At 45.1% G+C, this 22,703-nt stretch overlaps 3 protein-coding genes across 12 annotated transcripts; all 3 read left to right on the top strand.

Moving 5' to 3' along the window:
- Positions 1 to 124: 124 nt before the first annotated feature.
- On the top strand, positions 125 to 1,176 carry LOC117138460 (phenoloxidase-activating factor 2-like). Its single transcript, XM_033300586.1, has 3 exons — positions 125 to 310; positions 378 to 620; positions 706 to 1,176. Exons 1-3 carry the CDS (start codon positions 125 to 127, stop codon positions 1,174 to 1,176), a joined length of 900 nt encoding a protein of 299 aa, XP_033156477.1.
- Positions 1,177 to 2,224: 1,048 nt separating this feature from the next.
- LOC117138651 (PDZ domain-containing protein GIPC3) lies at positions 2,225 to 11,313 on the top strand. 2 transcript variants are annotated; one of them, XM_033300878.1, is made up of 2 exons: positions 2,225 to 2,314; positions 10,115 to 11,313. In XM_033300878.1, the coding sequence occupies exon 2, from the start codon at positions 10,227 to 10,229 to the stop codon at positions 11,235 to 11,237; it is 1,011 nt and encodes a 336-aa protein (XP_033156769.1). In that variant the 5' UTR covers positions 2,225 to 2,314; positions 10,115 to 10,226; the 3' UTR covers positions 11,238 to 11,313. The 2 variants fall into 2 exon arrangements, with proteins under 2 accessions (XP_033156769.1, XP_033156770.1); XM_033300879.1 differs by lacking the exon at positions 2,225 to 2,314 and adding an exon at positions 9,086 to 9,186.
- On the top strand, positions 2,228 to 21,440 carry LOC117138649 (phosphatidate phosphatase LPIN2). Of its 9 annotated transcripts, none has more exons than XM_033300869.1 (12): positions 2,228 to 2,314; positions 15,369 to 15,793; positions 16,150 to 16,358; positions 16,429 to 16,566; positions 16,637 to 17,773; positions 17,836 to 17,938; positions 18,081 to 18,209; positions 18,303 to 18,498; positions 18,562 to 18,773; positions 18,830 to 19,330; positions 19,393 to 19,496; positions 19,838 to 20,195. In XM_033300869.1, exons 2-12 carry the CDS (start codon positions 15,614 to 15,616, stop codon positions 20,193 to 20,195), a joined length of 3,267 nt encoding a protein of 1,088 aa, XP_033156760.1. In that variant the 5' UTR covers positions 2,228 to 2,314; positions 15,369 to 15,613. The 9 variants fall into 9 exon arrangements, with proteins under 9 accessions (XP_033156760.1, XP_033156759.1, XP_033156768.1 ...); XM_033300868.1 differs by lacking the exon at positions 2,228 to 2,314 and adding an exon at positions 12,530 to 12,739; XM_033300877.1 differs by lacking the exons at positions 2,228 to 2,314; positions 18,081 to 18,209; positions 19,838 to 20,195 and adding exons at positions 12,530 to 12,739; positions 20,741 to 21,440.
- The last annotated feature ends 1,263 nt before the right edge of the window (positions 21,441 to 22,703 follow it).

The following is a 22,703-nucleotide window of genomic DNA, read 5'->3' as shown; positions in this document are numbered from 1 at the left end:
TTTCTGGAAAACATGTTGCATGTTTTTTTTATTCTTATCAGCAAAGAAGGAATATAATAGGAAATCCTGCTGAGAATACTTATTGCAAGATTAGTCTTCGCCAAGTAGTCATCTGAATCGGACGATGGAGTGCCGCTGGACCATTGGAGTGATTCTGCTGGGCTGGATTGCCTGTGGCCACGCCTGTACTTATCCAAATCGATGTGTGGCCAACAATAGGGAGTGCACCAAACTGGCGGTTATTGGCATCGACCAACTCATGTATTCATGTGGACCCACTGAAGTGTGTTGTGAAAATGGGGGAGCTCAAGTAAGTGCACTACAGGTCTACAGAGTTTGTACGCAACTTGTATCCATTCTACCCCCAACTACTCCAGATGGAGAATCTGCCTTTGGACTCTATGGATTACGTACAGAATGGCGAGTTTCCCTGGACAATCGCACTATTCAGAAGGGGTTTGTTCTTTGGAGGAGGCTCCCTGATTGCCCCCGGGGTTGTGCTAACGGCCGCCCACCTGCTGCTGTCCAAGACCTCACATGAGATTGTGATCAGAGCTGGCGAATGGGACATGGCGTCCGTGGACGAACCGCAACGGCATCAGGAACACCGTGTGGTCAGGGTGGCTCGACACGAAGACTTCAAATACAAGACTGGGGCAAACGACATAGCGCTTCTATACCTGGACTCTCCATTTGAACATAAAGACGACATCCAGTCCATCTGCTTACCTCTTCAAGGGGCGTCCATTGACCAGACACACTGTTTGGTGTCCGGATGGTGAAAGCGTTTTTTTAACGACTCTCAAATATCCAATAGTGAACAGAGGAGATTGCCAGAATATGTTGAGGAAAACCAGGTTGGGAGCCAGGTTTCAGCTGGCCAGCAGTCTCATGTGTGCCGGCGGAGAGAAGGACAAGGATGTCTGCATTGGCGACGGTGGTTCCGCCTTGGTTTGTTCCCCTGACGTAATCTTCGCTAGATTTCAGCAGGTCGGGATCGTGGCCTGGGGCGTCGGCTGCGGCAGGCCAAACGTCCCCTCGACCTATACAAATGTGTCCATGTTCAGGGAGTGGATTGATCGCAACCTGAAAAGCAACTCAGTTGAACCGCTTAGGAACTGTATTCCTATCCACCCAAGAATTTCGTCCTATCAAAAAAGATACAAGCTGTTTTAAATACCAAACTTTGCTAATGTAATTATATATATCGAATCAAATAAATGCATTTATCAAATTAAATCAGCAAACAGAGTAACTTTAGGTTAAATTATTTTAAAATGGAAGCTTAGGTCTTATATATGTACATATATAAATATCAAATAAATTGTTCGATTTTGTGCGAGAAATGTCATAATATTGGGTGTAAGAGTTTTTTCTCTTAGACTACCATTCAGTTGAATGAAAGTGTAATATATATTATTATTCAAATGCAGTATGCGATATTTAGCATATTTGTTTGATTTGTTCTTTACAGTGACCTTATTAAGATTTCAATTTTTAAACCGTCTATAAAAATTCTTATTGCTTCTGGTATTTTTTTTTTGTTTACCAAAATAGTGGAAGCTAGTCAATACTATATAAATTTTTCGCGTAAACTTAAATTCCCTTAAATCTGTTAAGTGCACCTTAACCGCCAAACTTTCAAACTCACCGAAAATGATAAGCCAAAAGTACTCAATATGCCGATTGCCAGCATCGATGGCGGCATCGATTTTTGCCCACTACGAACAGAGCGGCTGGCCACACTGTCGCTCAGCTGGCGCAGTTGTTGTTATTCTAGCATTTCTTCAGCGCGAGGTCCGAATTTTCGAGCGCACCGCAGCAACATTTTTCCGGGCGTTAGTTAACCGAGGCGACTAGTTTAATTAGCGGAATTGTGCGACGACGTCGTGGTTGAAATTCAATTTGAACGCCCAGGCGGTGGATCGGTAAATTTGCGACATCAAAGCACGCGAGTGAGTGAAAAGAGAACCCTAGAAAGTGGTCAATGTGTGTGTATTTGGCGAGCAGTGGCGGAGCACTGAAAAAACCAGTTAGCTGGCAGTGAAAGAGATTCAATAACGTGTTGGTGGGCAAAAGAAGAACAAATTGTTTCGAGTGTGCGAGGCGACGACGACGACAGCCAACTGGTCCGGTACGAAAAAGTCCGCTTTCCTCGCTCATTAGCGGCGCTTTCCTCGGGCCCACGATCTGGAAGTCTGGAAATCGGCGATACCTAAAACCGGGCCATACCCACCACTATCATTATCAACAAATTGATATACATATGCAAGTGCAGCAGCGCGTCATCAGCACAGCGCCCATCGCCTAACAGGTGCGTACCGTACCGTCCGTCACTTTCGACATTATATTGGTCTGATCGGGTGTCTCTATCTCTCTCTGGTGCGTGGTCTCTTCCATATACTATAACTATGCATACTATATATGCTCCGTAACAACACACTGCATTGTCTTTCGGGCATTGTTAACACCCCGCCCGGTGGTGGAGCATCTTTGGCATCCATTCAGTCGGTTGCCCATTCATTTGCCTAACAGACTCTTTTCTGCGCCAATCGACGAACAAGTAAAGTGAAAGGCGGCGGCACACGTTTTCCCATCTTTTGTATTGGATTTCGCTTCGGCAGCGAGGAAAGCGAAATCGTTCTTAGTCATCAGGACGTGCGGGGTAAGGAGGAGAGTGGGCCAAATCAAGGAGCAGATACACATGCATCCGCCTGGCAACAGGCAACACGTCACAAAAAAAACAAGGAATTTACATTTCCAAACTAGGATTGCCAGTTAACTAAAGGAAAAAAGATGAAACTCTATGGATTTTTTGCCGACTGTAGTGGTGGGGAAGGTGTTACCGGGGATGGAAGGAAATCAAAGGCGATCGATAAAATTATAATATCGATAACTATCATTTGTTTGAGATGAAAGAAAAGATTCGTCGTTTTTTCATTCTGTAGGTTATTTTTTATGTTTGAATAGTTTTTTCCTTACATTTAGACAGAGCAATTGTGCCTAAGAAAACCGGCAAGACAGGCCAAAACGCTGTTGACCCACGACCTTATCGATTTTTGCAGCTGCTGGGCGGCTGGCTAATCATTGTTTTTGTGGCGTGACAAGTGTTTCGGCACCACACCCACTGTCTGTATGTCAGAGGGAAAAACGTAAGCGGAAGTGATTTCATAGACCGAAACTCACCCCGAAAACTGAAACGTTGAAAGCGGCGTTTCCGTGCTTTGTGGCCATTGCCTGCCCCAAGTCGCTAGTTCATTTTCCGCCATTATGTTGAGGTTAGGACTTTCCGAATCCATGTGATTTCCCAGGGTGCCGGCTTCTGTGCGTCGTCGCAAAAATATGCTGCACTTCGGGGGTGCAAACAGCATGCTTTTCGTTTTCGTCGAAGTTTCACGGCCGAATTGATTTTTCCAGCATAGACATTACAAAATGCCTCGCCGAAGTGGCGATAATAAAGCGCCTTTTCAGTTTTGCAGCCAGCACGCACATCGGGGCAATTATTACCGCTTTTCCGTTTTCCCTCTTACAAAACTGTGAAGTTAATGCGGCCAGCACGTGGCTCTACGCACTGAGTTTTCCGTTCCTCAGTTTTCATCTGGCCAAGCACTTCTCAGCTGGCCGCCGAAGAGAAAGGGGAAACGAAAGACGCAACCATGACCAAAGAAACTTAAAACTCCAAACTTGAGCAATTTGTAGGCAAATTAAGGTGTTAACTAACCGTGAAGTTGGTCAGTGGGAAACCCATCGAAGATGCTCTAGCTTAAAGCTCATACAGAGCAACAAACAAGAGTTTCTTTAAGGATCTTCGATCTTCTTTTGTAATCTTAGATAAGAAACTAGCAAAGTTGAACTTAACTCAGGCAGATAAGTATCTTTAAGTTTAAAGAGCTATGATTTCTGACACATTTCTCGCTGTGTATTTTCGGCAGACGAGCAGCTCGGAAATTGTTTGATCGATTCGATTCCTTCGCCCGCTTCCGCTCCGCCGCTATCGGCTGTTGCCTTTTGCCCGCCCATTCGCCACTTGCTAACAGTTGTTTTCTCGGATACACAGATACTCCCGTCAGATACACAGATAGCTTCCTCTTCTGCCTGGATGCGATGCACTGTGTCCGCTCCGCGCTCTCCGTTCTCCAGCTCTCCAAGCGGAAGCAACTCCATTTATGTAAATTGCTTGCGTGACATTTCAATGCGACGGGGCGCTTTATGAAAAGCTGGAGCGGAATGGTCCGAGCGGGATGAGCGGTGGCTGGGAATAATGGGTTGAAGAATCAGCTCGATTGTTGGTACCATGAGTCTGGTCTGGTAGCTAGGGCTGCCACGGGCTGCTCCGTCATGCCAACAGTTGGCAATCAGTTTAACTGTGCTTTTTATGGCCGTACTTTACGCTTTTTATGCGCACTCATTGCCGCACATGTGCAATATCGCTGGCACTAACGTATTTCCAATCAGTATCAGATGTACTCGGAACTGGTGTGAATGAATCTGCATGTTTTCCATCTGCTTGATGTTCTTACTCCGCTTTAATTATCCACAGTTCCTTAGTCGTTCCATGTCATTAATACATGATCTGCACAGCGATCAATCTTTTGCATACTAAAGACTTGTCGTTAACTACAATCAGAAGTAATAGAAAAATAGGATTTTTATTGTTTTTGCTTGTGTACATAAATACATACAGAGGTGGTCAAAAGTATTTACACAACGAGCTTTTTTTTCAATTGTCAACTAATTGAAAAAAAAGCTCGTTGTGTAAATACTTTTGACCACCTCTGTATGTACATATATGTAATTGCACTTTTTTGCCACTTCCAGCTTTAATTATCCCGAATTTCCGCTCCGATTTCATCACCCGTAATTTGTGAACTAATGAAAACAATACAGCCTTCGGATTAACATATTTTGGAGAAACGTTACAAAGAGATAAAGTTCATATTTGGGTTTAGTTTGTCGGGCGGCGTAAACTTGGCCCAAAACAAACATTGCCACGGCTTTTCGGCTATAATTCGTTTGCTTAATTTGCTTTTTCGAGCTCGCAGTTCAGCGAGCTGAAACGGTTAAATGTTTTCAAAACTGCCCCAATGTTTTCCCTTCGCCATACGTAGATACGTAGATACATAGATACATACTTGGCGTTGCGTGTGGTGCTCTTTGTTGTTTGGCTGTGCCGCCCCTCCCGTGTGCGTGCATTATGCTAACTAGACCCTAATGTCGGTGCCCGGGTGTTTTGAGTGCTCCACATTAGTAGTTTTTGTGGAATATGCCCCATAAAGGGCCATTCGATATGTTTCAGCATGCGCTGCGAGTTCATTGCACTGGATCATCGAATCGTGGAGCAACGACTCTGGGTCGGGACCATGCCCAATGCAAAATGTCAGCAATTTATGAATAATGCAGTGGGAAACACAGGAACCGCAGAAAACGTGATCGGAAAATGCCACAAAAACAGTGCATAAATAATAGCAACATATTATCGGGCAGGGCGAAGCGACACTTAAGCTTTCGCTTCGCCCACAGTCCATCTGAATTATCTGTGGAAATCGCAAATTGGATACTTGTTTGTATTAGCAGTGGGTCGGGTCTTCGTTCGCCAACTGATACTTCTGTTTTGCTTGTAACTTAGACTAACCGCTCGATGTCACTGTTTATTTATGCATTAGCATCACTACACAGAGAGATATTTTTATATTTTCTTTTTCTAATATTTCAAGCTCGAATGAGAGATTACTACCTACAACACTGATTAAAATGTCATAAATAGAAAAGCAAAACTTAAGTGATTTAAATTAGTATACATAAATTCATCAAAACTGATGGCTGTTTCACTGTAAATCAATAGAAATGGGGAAAGTAAATCTCTCTTCGAATATGCCAGATATTATTACCTATTCATTTGATAATTATATTATAAATTTTGCATTTTTCTTAACCACATGAACCACAATAAAGTTTAAACTGGATTAATAAAATGAACCGCCTTAAACTGAAATTTCAGTTTGAATATGTTAAACCGATACTGAGTATTTTTCCAGTGCAGCGTTTTCTTCGATTTCATTAGATATGGCAATCTCAATTTTCTGCTTGTCTCAGTGCCTTTGCCCACAAAATGTTGACTTTTCGAATTAAGTTTCACCGTTAGCAAAGATCATGCGGTCTTTCGCTGGATTCTCGCCTTTCGGCAGCGCTGCCGGCGATTTTCGCATTCAGTCGAAAAAATTGACCTAGTCAACGAAATGGAGATCTCCCCAAGTGAGAACTAGTTTGAAGAGCTTTTGCAAGCTTTGTCAAAGCTTTTGCGTTCTCTTTGCAAAGAGAAAATGCTCTTAAAAAGCAAAACTATTTTCTCTTGCGCTCTCCCTGCACCTCTTGTTTTGGCATTGGAATACACTACTTGTGGTTTTGTGGATACTACAAACATTGGAAACAACTATAACCAACCTTTGGGTTCCCAAGGTTTCCGAACAATCGAAACCTATACTTTGGGGATGACTGTTGAGCACAGATGTACAAAGTGGAATGGAAGCAGGCGATGGGCAAAGTACAAACATTCATTTCCACGTAAAGCAGCAAATTCGGGTATTTAAATCAAGGTTCACCTCTAGTTGAGGGCTCACCTTTCCCCTCATTTCCTCCTTTACTATCGAATAATATTAAGCAGGTAATAGGTTGTTTACAAACCTACGAAAACAAAAAACAACGCGGTTGACAGTGCTCTATAATGAATAAAAACAAGTGCAGCGTCGATTGCAGCAGCAAACAGCTCGATTGATAATAACAAGATTATCGTGCATTACGCAAATGACAAATGTAATACCCTTTTCTGATATCTATAAATATTAAAGCTTTATGCATGCTTTGTAATTTTTGATACACCCTTTAAGCAAGTAGTACATACAATACAGAAAACCTGTAAATCGTTGGTTTTGCAAAATGCATTTTTAAACGTCTCAGTAATTTATAGGCGGCGAAGTTTGGAAGATTTAGACTTCACTATTCACAAATTTTTCATTGGAAATTTCCTAATTGACTCCACATAAACTACAGTACTTTAATTCAAACCAGTTGTTTCAACACACAACTTATAAAACGATGATTAGGCATTTTTGAAGCCCCAAAAGTATTATTAACTCCACTAACAAAGTTGCACGCACTATGTGCAAAACTGAAATTGATCGAAGTGAGTATAAATGCTTTTAGAAGAAAAGTTTACTAACAATTTTCAATAAATAGATTGTTGTAAACCATCAAACAATTGTTTTGGCTGCTTTGATATCGGGGTTACATAATGGATATCGAGTTAAGACCGATTGACACTATCGACACTATAGTGAGGGTATCGGAAACTTGGCGACCTAAACTAGAGTGGCTATCCGATGTCCCACGCGCGTGTCGATCGTGCAATGGTGTGCGTATATATTTGGTCACGTATATGTGGCTTTACTTTGTTGTAATAAAAACAAGTTAATAAAACAGCGATTAGAAATGAAGTTCCATAATGTGCTGCTGAAACTAACCAATACACTTGCAATTCGTATTGCACCCCACACGTGTGTATATCCACATCCAATCCGTTGGGGCAATCAAACTCACATAGTGTTGTTTACACATTTGTTATTTTTAAGTGTGCTTTTCTGCAATTCGACCAGAGGCATGTGCACTTTTTGTTTCGGCCTGTTGTTGTTTACAGCAATCTAAAGCTCCTTTACATATCCAACCCACCGTTTTCCACATTCTCAGCGTCGAGCCCTCCGACGGCGACCAATGGCAGCCAAGTAAACAAGCTGCGGGCAAAACAAAACACACATAATCAGCCGGCAACGCGGAAGCGAATTTGTTTACGTCTTATCCGAGCGGCAATTAAATATCGAGCCATATCTGTATCTACGGCTATTTTCTGGTTTTATCGGCAAATGCACAATGGCTTAGTCCTGAGACTTATCACCAAGGAAACCCCTTTTTTTTAAAGATACCAATAGCAATAATAGTGAGCAGCATCTGCTGCACACGTGCCAAAAAGACTCAAAAATTCCACTTCTTTTGCTAGTTTTTAGTATTTTTTACAGTATTTTAGCTTCCACTTGATACATTATTAATTTCGTTACTATGTAAAAACAAACATAATCTTGCGTAATAAATCAAGTCCATGTGGCTAACAAAAACCCCATTGATTTGCACTCTTTAAGCTGAAAATCGCAACCGTATATGTTTTAATATGTTTTAAACAAAAACGAGTTGATTGAACGCAGCAATAGCTGAAATGTCAACACTGCCCCCCAGCAAATGACCCTGGGTGTTATAATTTACGATAACTCTCGGGCGTGTTAGTTCATATGAAGCTCTTTTTGCCAGAAAACAAGAAACCTAAAGTCGAAGCCACTTTTTCGGATGGCGAGGTGATTGTTCGCACCGGTTTTTTTTTTTTTTTTTTCGTCGAAGGGGGCCTGCCCTCCCAGCCGGCTTCCGCCTTTGGGGGCACACTCAATTCTATGCTCCAACCCAACTGCGTAGTTCGCCCAGGCGGTGCCATATAGTATCTGCCGATGTATGTCATGCTATATGATCGCTCCTCCTATATGTTCGCAGATTCTTGGTCTGCTGAGGCGCGAGTAAGCCACACGCGCTCTCAACTATTTCGACCTTGATGCGACTAGCGGCATTATCTATCCACTGGCGGTTGTTTTGCTTGTTGTGGCAATCTGAATATATTACATATAGAACCCGATTGTCACGAATGTTCATTCACACATGTACATATGTGCGAGTATGTACATATATGGGAATGGTGCAGATACATGTGAATTAAGGGGCTCGTCTCATGCTTGGGATGTGTGCAACGCGCTTTTAATTAAGGCTGCGAGGAAAACCAGTTATTGATGGAGCTGTGGATTCAAAATACATTTCCATATCTGTCTTAATCGTGGATAGTGTTAATGGAACATACGCATATCACTGAAGGTCTTAGGGTCATATTAATCAGGCTTGTCTAATTATCTCCAGGGCGCAACCCACACAACTCACGTTGCTTTGGGAACCTAAGTACTTCGTGCCGGTTAACAAATCGAAGCAAGTCTGTGCCTTAAATTTCCCCAGGCCCTTTTATTCAAGAGACTTCTCTAAATCGATCAAAATTTAAGTGTGTAAATGCAATTTATCAGATCAGTGTGCCAGCGTCATTCCCCCCATGTACGTATAATTAGCGGAGATTCAAAGGTTCATGAACCGCGGCTTTTCTCCGGCGGAAGTGCTTACACATGTAACTGCAGAGGAGTAGGGCGGGGAAGTGGCTGCCATCAAGTGGCCACCTTCGGCCGATGGCGGCTCAGTTCACTTTGACGGACTGCTCCGGACGGACGTGGTGCGATAAACCCTCGGTTCCAGCCCGTATCTTTTGCCGAGGCCCTTATCGCGCCAAGTTTTCTTATCGGACATTGGGGCAATCTTATCGCCAGCACCAGAAAGTCGGGTAAAAAGTGGTGGAAAGCAGCCAGCTCAGTGTGACTAAAATTGGTCGGAATTCAATGTGTTTTTTCGCAGCTCGTCGCTGTTATGCTGGCTCAGTAGGGTAATGATTTATCGATTGATTGCCGAGTTGACTAAAAGATTATAAGTGAGAGTGCTTATGTTGTTAAGACCCCATCTAAGAACTATTCGTGGAAAAGAGCCTTCTGGCACGAGCCTAACCTCAAATAGCAAACGAATTTAATAAGTGCTACTGACCTAAACTTTCGACAAAGACCGGCGATAAGAAGTGACCACAGAGTACTACAAGATCGTACTCTCCATATCAATCTGACTAGATCGATTTCTGACTCATCGCTCCATACCGGAGGCCTTGGTATTTCCACTTCCCGTTTGCAATTTACGACCGATTTGAACCGACCAACCGATTAGATAAACCCGTAGCTTGGTTGTGGGCTGTACTTTACAGTGTTAACTCTGCGCTGACATACACACACGCACACACACATCCCCCAATTAATCGCCACTAACTCACCCACCCATGACTAAGTCTATGTCCAAGCAACAGCCACACAAACTACTAAACGCAACGCCTAACACCGAGTGTAATCGCCTAATCGCAAGAGCATCCCCATTTCTTCTACGCACACAGATCAGTGACAGGATCAAGAGCAAGGTAACCGTCCAGCACTACATGTGCTAAAACTAGGAACGGTTCTCCAGCCCAAGGACTTATCGAGGACACCATCCAATCCCAATCAATCATGCCGCTCTTCACGAGAAAATCACCCAAGCAAGGTCCCACCGCGGATGGGGGCTCCCAGTTCGGCAGTCGCTCCTCCATGAACTCCGGGTCCTCCCAGGGCAGCCACATTAGCAATAACAACAACAACAGCATTCCGGAGAAAACAAAGCCCCCGCTGGTCTTCCACTGCCAACTGGCCCACGGCAGTCCCACCGGCCTAATCCACGACTTCTCCAGCGTTCGAGAGCTGTACCAGAAGATTGCCGAGTGCTTCGATATATCCGAGAAGGACATTCTCTTCTGCACCCTCAACTCGCACAAGGTGGACATGACGCGTCTGCTGGGCGGGCAGATCGGGCTGGACGACTTCATCTTCGCCCATCGCAAGGGTCGGCCCAAGGAGATCGAGATTGTGAAGTCGCAGGATGCCCTCGGACTGACGATCACCGACAACGGAGCCGGCTACGCCTTCATAAAGCGCATCAAGGAGGACTCGATCATCGATCGCATCGAGCACATCAGCGTTGGCGACCACATCGAGAAGCTCAACGGCCAGAATATGGTGGGCAAGCGGCACTACGAGGTGGCGCGCATGCTGAAGGACATTGCCACCGGGGAGACCTTCACCCTGCGCCTGGTGGAGCCAGTGCGCAGCGGCTTCCAGGGCATCGGACCGCGCAGCCAGTCAAGGGCGTCGGGCTCGGCCGGCGGAAAGAACTATGGCAGCGGCAAGGAGACGCTGCGGTTCAAGGCCAATGGCAATGCCCAGATCGAGCCGCAGTTCGATGAGGCGACTGTGGCCGGCATCGAGGCCATTAACAACCTGCTGGAGTCCTTCATGGGCATCAACGACACGGAGCTGGCGTCCCAGATCTGGGACTTGGGCGACCAAAAGTCCAACTCAATGGACTTCGCCGAGGCCATCGACAACTCGGACCTAGAGTCGTTCGGCTTCACGGATGACTTCATCATCGAGCTGTGGGGTGCCATAACGGATGCCCGGCGCAAGTCCACGACCAGTCCCAAGTAATGGGGTAACCATACCAGACGCTTTTCACCTTGCCCGCTTATTGGGTCCAATAAATGAGGAGTGCTATTATCTACTATCTGAGAACGTTTTGTTTTAGAGCCTAGTTTTATTTACCACGTATCATGCTACAATCCCATATACAAACATACGTCGTCTGCCTTTGCCAATTGTTTAGTTATTTGTATTCTTCACGGTAACCTATTTATTATATATATTTTTTGCGTTCAGATGAACGGGGGGGTGTGTCGGGGCATCCCTACTATGCATATATTTTTGGTACAATTTGTTTGATGTACATACATACATACGTATAACTATACTTCTTTAGTTTTATCCTTTAAACAATACAAATATATTTAAATTATTTAAATCGTATGTGATTTTGGTTATTTGCTTTTTATTTCGATTGCTATTGCTTTCTGTTTTGGTAAGTTTGTTTATTTGCTCGGGCCTTTAGGTATTATTTGATTCATAAATAAGAACTATTAGTTTGTCGTAGGCGTTGTTATCTTTTGTTGGCACACCGATCGCATGGCATTCGGAAAATATTCCACAGTCCCCAACTGTGACGAATTGTTTGGCTGCTTTCTCTTTGCGGTTTTTCTGTTTTTCTACAATTTGCTTCTATAGCGACGGTCCTAGTATACATATTTGGGCCATGGATCATTTGAAAAGTCATTAGTATATTCTTAAGCAGACGACTTCCTGTACGAAAGAACAATCTAGTCAGTGTGAAAACATCTCCAGTGACGTAGATTCGGGTTCCAGATCGGATCAGATCATACATACATACACCATTCCTTTATTTATTACATGCGCGGGAGCTTTTGATTGCGCATAAACAGCTGCTGTTTGGCGTGCGAGCAGCTGATAAGCACAGTTATTAAGGCTTGCCAAACGAGCGGGAGAGAGATATTGAAATTTGCACACTACACTGACAGAAACCCCCATATACAGCGGAGGTCAGCTGTACAGTTGCTTTCGAACAAATTTAAAATTAATTTAATCTGAACTTTGTTCAGTTTACCTATTAGGAATTTCAAAGAAACGTTTACCGAATTCTTACAATTAAAGCTCTGAAACAAGTTAAGTCAGAGCTATTATTGCGGACACAGCTGTTTGTGCATACATACAAATGCAGATATGCCATGGCAACAAGAGTTACATGACTTTCCGGTTTTACAGGTTCGCTGCAAAGCTTTCGCTCTCTCATTCGGCGCTCTCTTTCACACACACTCTGACACCTGCCTAATTCGATTAGCCGCACCGCTCGAACGCTCAGTCTTCAAAGAGATCTCGACCGAGCAACAAGTGAACGGAAGAATCCGAGCAGTGAAGAATCAGAAAGACCGAGGAAACACTCGAGAACTCTTTAATAACATTGTGAACCAAAAACCAGAAACAGCCACTGAAAATACACGGAAAGCAGAGTGATTCGCCATAGTTTTGCTAGTGTTTTCAAGGGCACCCATCATACAGCTGTGCTGCAAATTTTGTGCCAGGTAGTGAATTTAAATGAAAGGCCAAAAAACCACGAATTATATTGAAAATTTCCATTATACTAGAGATCGGTCGAGAACGTACGCCTGCAGACGACGTATTCTTGGCAAGATTTTCGGTTAGACTTTGGTCGCGTGTTTGTTTGTTTGTTTGTTCGCCCCCTTTCTGTGCTCGCGTTCCCCGATCAAAAATTCCCTGGACTTTGATCGTGACTCAACACAAATCAGCAAACAGCCGCAGACCCAGACCCATTAAAAAGTGCATATTATAGCTAAACTCGTCGCGAAATGAAACCAATCCGCTGGGACTTAAATTAGACGCGGTGCGGGAACGAAGTTGCGTGATACTTTGTACACAGCCAGAAACCAAGACCCACTTTTTAGATGTGCTTGCAAATCTATTTCTTATCAAATAAATAATGGTTGTGTTTGAACAAATCTTGGGAAATACCAAAGTTATTCTACATTCTTATCTATGGAGTCCCTGCGGTTTGTTTGTGTGGAAATCCGAGTTCTCCTTTGTGTCTTTGTTTGGATATATATGTACAAGTGCTTTCTTAGGTTCTCCCGAAGTTGGCCCCATTCTGAAGTTTCCTTGTTGCCTTCTGTTGTTACGCTTGTTACCATCGCCTGATTCCCATGTGTTTCATCGAATGTTGTTTTGCTCCCCGTTTCTCGGCTTACTTTCCTCCCCAGCTTCGCAGGTGAAAGTGAAGCGGCGGCAACGCGTGACAGATGGCGTGATGTCTGCGGTTCGAGTGCGAGTGCTGCGTGCAATTGTAGGACCCTTGATTAAGTTCCCCTCCTATCATACACTGAGAGAAAAGGTTTCAGCAAAGTGACCGATTAATCTCTTTCGGAATAGTTGGTCTGTATGAAACAGAAAACCATATTCGTTAGCTAGTAAGTTCCTCTTTGTGGCTTATCTTTAAGTTTCTTCAACATGACTCAATTATCAAAAACTACTGTCAAGCTCTTGTTAAAAGAAAATAAGTCATATTATGGAAACTGTTTATAAACGAATTGCTATATATGTATGTAGGTGTGAACTATTAGTGGCTAGGTTTATCAGTTCAAGCTTACAATTATTATATGAGTTTTGTGTTCAGTAGAGGTCGCACAAATGTATGTTTGTTTGTCAAATCGGTTTCGAAACATCCGATGTCCAGCGATCTTTGATTAAAAGCTTACTTTGTTAGTAAAATCATCATTAGACGTATAACTATGAGTTTGTAAACAAATAGTAATATCGCTACAAATCAGATGTTTAGGAAACAATTTCACGTATAATCCGACGTTTAGTGGTAAGACAAACAAACGGTGTAGGTATTTTAAATAGTTCAACCGAAAAACGAAGGCATTCAATTGAGATTTAAAGAAAATTGATTAATAACAAATAACCCAGTAAGTTATTTGGTAGTTCGAGTTGATATTCAGATCGATTCAATCTTATCTAGCGAATTCCTCCGAATTCCCAGTCATGTTATTTGCGATAATCTCGCCAGATTGTCGATTGTGTGAAGAAGTGCCGATACCGACGACCGTTGGCACGGCTTCCAAAAGCCAAAAATCTAGCAATTATTGTTTGTCGAATTCGCTTAATTATTGTACAATGTTGGACGTTGAACTCCGTGGCTAGTTATTAACGAACTCGCTCGTTTGTATTTCAAGTTGTAAAGCCCGCGGCGTTTCATTCGATATCGCGTGATGTCTTGCGGAGACCACGAATAATTCAACTTTTCTGCCGTGTGCGAATGTGTTTGTACTTCGAGGCGATATTTGTTCTGAGTTTTATCATTCGCGAACAGTAAAACACGCCACTGGCATTGGTAACCGTCGTTGATAAGCGCCGTTCGACCGGGTTTATCGCCCCAATTCATCGGTGACACTCGTAAATAGTTTTTATCCCAGATAGGCGCTCAAAAGTGCCTTCAGCGCAGCCCACAGCTCGTATAATTTTATTTACCCACCCTGACTGGTTTATTATCGCCCTGAACTTGTAAGAAACGCAACTGCAAGCAGGGAAAAAAAACAAATAAGTCAAATAATTATTTGCACATTACAGGATTGATACATTTCAAGATACATTACAAATACTAGCTATAATTATGTAGATATCTAGAATTCTAGTCCAATCTCAGCACTATTCCAGTGCTAAATAATGTCAAACATTATTCGCGTTGGTTGCTATGGCTGTGGCCACGGGTGTAGAATATATTATACGTATGTAGCTGCTTTGTTTATAATTTTCATACTGCGCTTGTATTTCGACGTCACGTCCGCCGTTTGGCAACATTTCAGTGTTGCTGGTGTTGGTGAATGGATGGCGGGGAGGGAGGGAGAGGAGATGTTGCCGGCGGTCAGCAACACTTTGCTACGCGGCTTTGTCTCTGGTCTGTTCTGTAGGCAATCACCTTGACTTTGAGCACCGCCAGGGAGAGGATGGGTTAAAAATACCATGCAGGTGCATTGGCGGGGCTTCCGAGCACAGGATGGCTGGCTGCTGATGCAATGCGTCTATTTTCCGAGCGACGCTGGCCGTTGCCAAGCCGAAGAGAGAGGCGGGGAAATATGTTTGGTCTATATGGCCTATACGAATTACTCATGACCGTTTCCGCTTTGCCCTTTACAGTTGCCGTATCTCAGAAGCGGCGGGTCCAAAGTATCGCCGTACACGGAGCTAATTCCTTCGCCAATAAGCGGCGCATTTGACCGCCTGCCCAATAAACATGGCCGCCATATAACCGCAAACGGCGAACGCAACCACACAAAGTCGGAGCTTTGCGATTAGACAAGCAGATAGCGGGGAGTTCAAGGAGAGATCCCCGCCAGCAAGGAAATCCATTTTGAAGGGAGACCAGCCGCAGCAGACCAAAGATGAACAGCTTGGCGCGGGTCTTCAGCAACTTCCGCGACTTCTACAACGACATCAATGCCGCCACCCTCACGGGAGCCATCGATGTGATCGTGGTGGAGCAGCGCGATGGCGAGTTCCAGTGCTCGCCCTTCCACGTCCGGTTCGGCAAACTGGGAGTGCTCAGGAGTCGGGAGAAGGTGGTAAGTACAGTGATCAGATCTTAAAGACTGTTTCTATAAACCGAAATAGGACAATACTCCAAAATATCACTCTTCAGCGAATATACTGCCATTTTTAAGGAAGTAAACCAAAAAAGCAGACTTTATTGTTATGGCCAATGATTATAACTTCTGAACCACCTATCTAGAAGGTATAATCCCAAGATATTTCATATTTATATACACAGATCTATTAACAGGGTCATTCACTCATTCCTATAGGAGTGAAATCAGTTCAATATCATTTAAATTTTGTATTTCATAATAAAATCAGACAGAATCCCGGAAAAATATACATCCTATAGAAAATTAACAACTGATCTTAATCATTCATTCAGGTGGACATTGAGATCAATGGCGCACCGGTCGACATACAGATGAAGCTGGGCGATTCTGGCGAGGCCTTCTTTGTGGAGGAGTGCCTGGAGGATGAGGACGAGGAGCTGCCAGCCAACCTGGCCACCTCGCCCATACCCAATAGCTTCTTGGCGTCCCGGGACAAGGCCAACGACACCATGGAGGACATCAGTGGAGTGGTGACAGATAAGTAAGTGAGGTTTACTGCATAATCCACCAGATCCACCAGTCTCACCCTATCATTTGCGAAACCATTTTAGAAACGCTAGCGAGGAGCTGCTTCTGCCACTGCCATTGCCGCGGCGCAACTCCATTGACTTCTCCAAGGAGGAGCCCAAGGAAGCCGTTGTTGAGGGCAGCAAGTTCGAGAATCAAGTCTCGGACTACACGCAGCGCAGGTACATAATGCCTTTTCATGCTCATGAAACCCAGGACAGAGTTAGCTAAAAAATTCCTTGACCCTAACAGACACACCGACAACACACTGGAGCGTCGCAACCTAAGCGAAAAGCTCAAGGAGTTCACCACGCAGAAGATCCGGCAGGAGTGGGCCGAGCACGAGGAACTGTTTCAGGGCGAGAAGAAGCCGGCAGACTCGGAGCTGGAGAACCAAAGCAAAGCCTCAAACGAAGCTGAGACGGAGAAGGAAGTTCCGGCGCTCATTGAAGACAAGGAAAAGGAAAAGGAGCAGATCAAACCAGACGTTAACCTCACCCCGGTCACAACCAGCGAAGCCACCAAGGAGGTGTCCAAGAGCAAAACCAAGAAGCGGCGCAAGAAGTCGCAAATGAAGAAGAATGCCCAGCGCAAGAACTCCTCAAGCAGCTCTTTGGGCAGCGCCGGAGGCGGTGATTTGCCTTCGGCGGAGACGCCATCACTGGGAGTGAGCAACATCGACGAAGGAGATGCACCCATATCCAGTGCAACAAACAACAATAACACCTCGTCGTCGAACGATGAGCAACCATCCGCTCCCCTGGTGACAGCTCGCTCTGGGGACGATAGCCCGCTCAGCGAGATCCCCCACACCCCCACTAGCAATCCACGTCTGGATTTGGACATTCACTTCTTCAGCGACACGGAGATCACCACTCCCGTGGGCGGCGGTGGTGCTGGGTCAGGTCGCGCCGCCGGCGGACGACCTTCGACTCCCATCCAAAGTGACAGTGAACTGGAAACCACCATGCGAGACAAGCGGCACGTGGTGACTGAAGAGAGCACCGCATCGTGGAAGTGGGGCGAGTTGCCCACACCGGAGCAGGCCAAGAATGAGGCCATGAGCGCCGCCCAGGTGCAGCAGAGCGAGCACCAATCGATGCTCAGCAACATGTTCAGCTTCATGAAGAGGGCTAATCGGCTACGCAAGGAGAAGGGCGTCGGCGAAGTGGGAGACATCTACCTGTCTGATCTGGATGCCGGCAGCATGGACCCCGAGATGGCGGCCCTCTACTTCCCTAGTCCCCTGTCCAAGGCGGCATCGCCTCCGGAGGAGGATGGCGAGAGCGGCAATGGTACCAGTCTGCCTCACTCGCCCAGCTCGCTGGAGGAGGGTCAGAAGAGTATTGACTCGGACTTTGACGAGACCAAGCAGCAGAGGGACAACAAGTAAGTAGCACTCGGGGTCATACACCAATTTGTTTACTAGATTTACATCAATAAACTGTCAGCAGGTACTTGGACTTTGTGGCCATGTCCATGTGCGGAATGTCGGAGCAGGGAGCACCACCCTCGGACGAGGAGTTCGACCGCCACCTGGTCAACTATCCAGACGTGAGTATTGTTCAAATGGCCCAGTGCTATGTTCTGTGTATGTGTTTAAGTTCCAAGCACTTCACTGCGCCCCCACGCACTGCATCTCGCCTTGTTAACAAGTCTCTTCCCATGCAACGCCCTCATTTGTACCTGTGCGCAGGTGTGCAAAAGCCCCAGCATTTTTTCATCGCCTAACCTAGTCGTACGGCTGAATGGCAAATACTACACCTGGATGGCTGCATGTCCCATTGTCATGACAATGATCACCTTCCAGAAGCCACTAACCCATGTAAGTTGGCCCAACGCCATGCCTTTTGTGTAGCCCCATGCCTTGTTCGCTTCCGGCTCTAATTAGATTATGTCCACAATTGCCATTTGTCAGGATGCCATTGAGCAGCTGATGTCTCAGACGGTCGACGGCAAGTGCCTGCCTGGCGACGACAAGCAGGAGGCAGTTGCCCAGGCTGACAATGGTGGTCAGACGAAGCGCTACTGGTGGAGCTGGCGGCGCTCGCAGGACGCTGCGCCCAACCACTTGAACAACACTCATGGTATGCCTTTGGGCAAGGATGAAAAAGGTACATCAAGGGTACCCCGAAATGTTGATGAACAGCCCATCTAAAGATTGTACTGCTTTTCAGATGGTGATCAAGCAGCTGTGGCAACGCAAACCTCGCGGCCTACCTCGCCCGACATCAGCGATCCCACGCTGAGCAAGAGCGACTCCCTGGTGAACGCGGAGAACACTTCGGCGTTGGTGGACAACCTGGAGGAGCTAACCATGGCCTCCAACAAGAGCGATGAGCCCAAGGAGCGCTACAAAAAGTCGCTGCGACTCAGCTCGGCGGCTATCGTAAGTCCAGCAATGCAAGCTTCAAATCGAACCTAACCATGTCTATTCTCCTCCAGAAAAAACTAAACCTCAAGGAGGGCATGAATGAAATCGAGTTCAGCGTGACGACTGCTTATCAAGGCACGACGCGCTGCAAGTGCTACTTGTTCCGCTGGAAGCACAACGACAAGGTGGTAATCTCCGACATTGACGGCACCATCACCAAGTCGGACGTGCTGGGCCACATCCTGCCCATGGTGGGCAAGGATTGGGCGCAACTCGGTGTGGCACAGCTATTCTCGAAGATCGAGCAGAACGGCTACAAGCTGCTCTATCTGTCGGCCCGCGCCATCGGCCAGAGCAGGGTGACACGCGAGTACCTCCGGTCGATCCGGCAGGGCAACGTGATGCTGCCGGACGGACCGCTGCTGCTGAATCCCACGTCCCTGATATCAGCCTTCCACCGCGAGGTGATTGAGAAGAAGCCGGAGCAGTTTAAGATCGCCTGTCTGTCGGACATCCGCGATCTGTTCCCCGACAAGGAGCCCTTCTACGCCGGCTACGGCAACCGCATCAATGTAAGTCTATCTTATGTGACTAAACGAAATTATTAATTACGCGATATTCTTAACTTTTCCAGGACGTGTGGGCATACCGAGCCGTGGGCATTCCCATCATGCGCATCTTCACGATCAACACCAAGGGCGAGTTGAAGCACGAGCTGACCCAAACATTCCAATCCTCGTAAGTAGCGATCCGTTCACGACCTATCCTAGTGTTAGCTGTATCCGCACATGTGCCTCCCCCATGTACTTGGTTCCGGTGTTGCTCATTACTGAACTCATGCCACATTCGATAACGTTAACTAATTCGCCAAAGAACACCAACAAACAAACGCTAATTGGCTCAAGTCGAATTAACTTCATCAAGTAACGCTAGGTGTCGTAAGCCGTATAAGTGTACCCTCGATCTGTGTAGTATGTATCCATTGTACTACCTAAACCGCACCCCACTCAATCAATCAATCGATCAATCGAAAGCCTGCCAACTCCAATTCAAGCATTTTGGTTGTCAAATTTACACAGTGGCTACATCAATCAGTCGCTAGAAGTCGACGAATACTTTCCCCTGCTAACCAACCATGAAGAGTTCGATTACCGGACGGACGTCTTCGACGACGAGGAGTCCGAGGAGGAGCTTCAGTTCAGCGACGACTACGACGTGGACGTCGAACACGGTCCGAGTGAGGAAAGCAGCGGGGATGAGGACGATGACGATGCCCTCTATAACGATGATTTTGCCAACGATGACGACGGCATCCAGGCAGACGTGGCCTCCGGCGACGAAAGGTCCGCCGATGTGGGCCTCATAATGCGAGTCCGCCGCGTCTCCACCAAAAACGAGGTCATTTTGGCCTCGCCTCCCAAGTGGAGTAATTCCTAGATTAGCTCCAGTCCTAGCCCCAGTCGAAGGTTGTGCAGCTTGCAAATTGTGATAAGTTTTTTAAGAGAGTTAGGATTGTGCTATACCTGTATGTCTGTGCCTGATGTGCCAGGCCAGCGAGCTCCAAGTTCGTCGGCCAGTTAAGTTTGGAAAGTATTCTGCTCGCAGCAGTTCTTTATGTTTAGTTCTAAGGATGACCATTATACATATAAATTACCCAACGAAATATACCTTATCTTTCGCCGTGACGGAACTCTTTTATTTCTCCGAGTGTGGCATGAGTTATGAGCTAGATCCGGTAGTAGACTGTAGTTAGAGTAGACTGAACAGGTATTCGTGAGTATGAATCATATAATTCACTTCTCGATGAATTTACCATATTAAAAAAAATGCAGTATATCCCGAGGCGCCTTTTCCCGATCAAAAGTGTCCAAGGAAGTGCATTGCATACCCTCGGGCTGCTCAGATCGTGGAGATCATAGCATAGCCACAGGAGTGGGTCGTAAATTATTCGTTTGAGATCTAATACCATGCCACTTTTCCAGATACTGCAGCATGACGTACATCGTCGATCAACTGTTCCCGCCGGTGAAACTCGACGAAGCCTCCGCCGAGTTCTCCAACTTTAACTACTGGCGCGACCCCATCCCCGACCTGGAGATACCCGAGCTGGAGACGGCGCTGGTGCCACCGAGCACCAAGGTGGACATAGCCACCCTGCGCCCCATTCCCGAGAAGTAAACTGGTTGCTTGGAAGCCCAGCTTGCGTACTACAAACCTATTTACATATATGGATATGCAACACACTCTATTTATAGCAGATATAGCGCTTTTCCAAATTGTTTGCCTAGCTTCAAACCTTCTAGATGTGCTTACCAAAAATGAAATATCTATATTATGCATAAGCTTAGCCAGGATTCGATATTTCCTTGGTTCCATTATCATTTCCTATCGATCGTTTCTAGTTAAATGGGTGGTTTAAGTTGTTATCAAAATTCAGTTATTAATAGTGACTACTATAAGTATGTTCCTTTGAGACTCCCCGCAGGTTCGTAGAAGATGCATATTCCAGACGGCGCAAAGGAGTTGTGATTTTGATTTCATTATTTTTCGTATGTGATCATTTAATTTAAGTTCATTGTGATTAGGTTTTTCTTGGAGTTTTTATGAAAACTGTGCTCTAAACCTATGTATACTTAACTGATAGTGTTTCAATACCAATAAATGCTTCAAATTCAAACAAAACCCGGTCTATATACAATTCCCTGTTTGTGTCTGGAAACCACCTGCACCTGCCTGGCGTCTGGCAGACGAATTATGAGCTGACTGGGGACGACACTCGATTCCCAGGCGGCTTCTCATGTTGCAGTGGAAAGTTCTCGCATCTGGCTGGGGCACCTCCATGATCCGAGCCGAGAGCCGCGGGTGCGTTGGCGGGGGGCATTTCATTTGTCAACGTAATTTTGCCAATTCAATTAATGCTCATTTAATGCAGAGCAGGCCGACCGGCCAGCCTACAGCATACACATTGGTGTACAATGGCCCACGGACAACGAAGTGGGCAGTTAAGTGGCCACAAACGGTCGGTCATGCAAACTCAGTGGCAGATCCACAATTACTTTTCCTAGGGGGCCAAACTCTCCTAGTTTGTATGGGGGAATTACGAAAAGCACGGGTTTGCGTATGTGAACATGCCTTTTGGTTCCAAAGTTCTATGAATTTTATTTTCCATTTAAGCCAGTCGCTATGAAAAAACAAAAACTTATTTATACAATGAATAAACAAACATCAGGAGGCTGACAAATAATAAAGACATCAACATTTATTCAAAGATTAATGAATGAATAATGGTTGTTTTGGTATAAGATTGTTTTATATATATTCTTAAACAATCAAAGGAATTTCCAATGAAGTTATATTACATCGATGTCATTTCCTACAATCCCGAAATATAGCATAAGATAGTTCCATCCCGTGGACCACACCTATGTGATTTTATTTTGGATTTTATACTTATTCTTATTATACTTATTAAATATTATTTATAAGCAATGGGAATTTAAACAGATTTTTCTGCTTATGCTAATGCCACAACTTAAATCAGAAACAGCTGATATTTATATTTGAAATGTTGTTGTATAAAATATTTATTAATAAGAAGTCATATGCTGGAAAAAGAAGAGGGCAGGGTATACTGACTTGTCTGGAAAGAGGAAAACCTTTGCTTACCATATAAAGAGTATATATGTATATTCATGATCAGTATCAGCAGCCGGGTGGATTTCGCTGTGTTCTACGCAAAATCAGTTCTACAGATGAAACTACCCTAAAAGTCTGTTCTCTAGTAGTATATAAGTAGGAACAGGCTGGATTGGACTTGGATCACTAGGAATATTTGAAAAGAAATTTACCTTCGTTGCTGTTGGTTTTCGGCATTTTGTAAACGATATATCATTTCGGTCTTAATTTGGTATAAATCCAACGTATATATGTATATTCCGAACAGTC

The sequence above is a fragment of the Drosophila mauritiana genome, chromosome 2R (genome assembly GCF_004382145.1).
Source record: "Drosophila mauritiana strain mau12 chromosome 2R, ASM438214v1, whole genome shotgun sequence".
In the NCBI taxonomy this organism is placed as follows: domain Eukaryota; kingdom Metazoa; phylum Arthropoda; class Insecta; order Diptera; family Drosophilidae; genus Drosophila; species Drosophila mauritiana.
Note: the sequence above shows the minus strand (reverse complement) of the source record. Positions and strands in the feature narration are given on the sequence as shown.

Coding starts and splice junctions, on each gene's coding strand:
- LOC117138649 (XM_033300870.1), top strand. CDS start 15,614: ATGAACAGCTTGGCGCGGGTCTTCAGCAACTTCCGCGACTTCTACAAC. Junction 15,794..16,149: donor TCAGGAGTCGGGAGAAGGTG/GTAAGTACAGTG, acceptor TCATTCATTCAG/GTGGACATTGAGATCAATGG. Junction 16,359..16,428: donor AGTGGAGTGGTGACAGATAA/GTAAGTGAGGTT, acceptor AAACCATTTTAG/AAACGCTAGCGAGGAGCTGC.
- LOC117138460 (XM_033300586.1), top strand. CDS start 125: ATGGAGTGCCGCTGGACCATTGGAGTGATTCTGCTGGGCTGGATTGCC. Junction 311..377: donor GTGAAAATGGGGGAGCTCAA/GTAAGTGCACTA, acceptor CAACTACTCCAG/ATGGAGAATCTGCCTTTGGA. Junction 621..705: donor AGGAACACCGTGTGGTCAGG/GTGGCTCGACAC, acceptor TTGAACATAAAG/ACGACATCCAGTCCATCTGC.
- LOC117138651 (XM_033300878.1), top strand. CDS start 10,227: ATGCCGCTCTTCACGAGAAAATCACCCAAGCAAGGTCCCACCGCGGAT.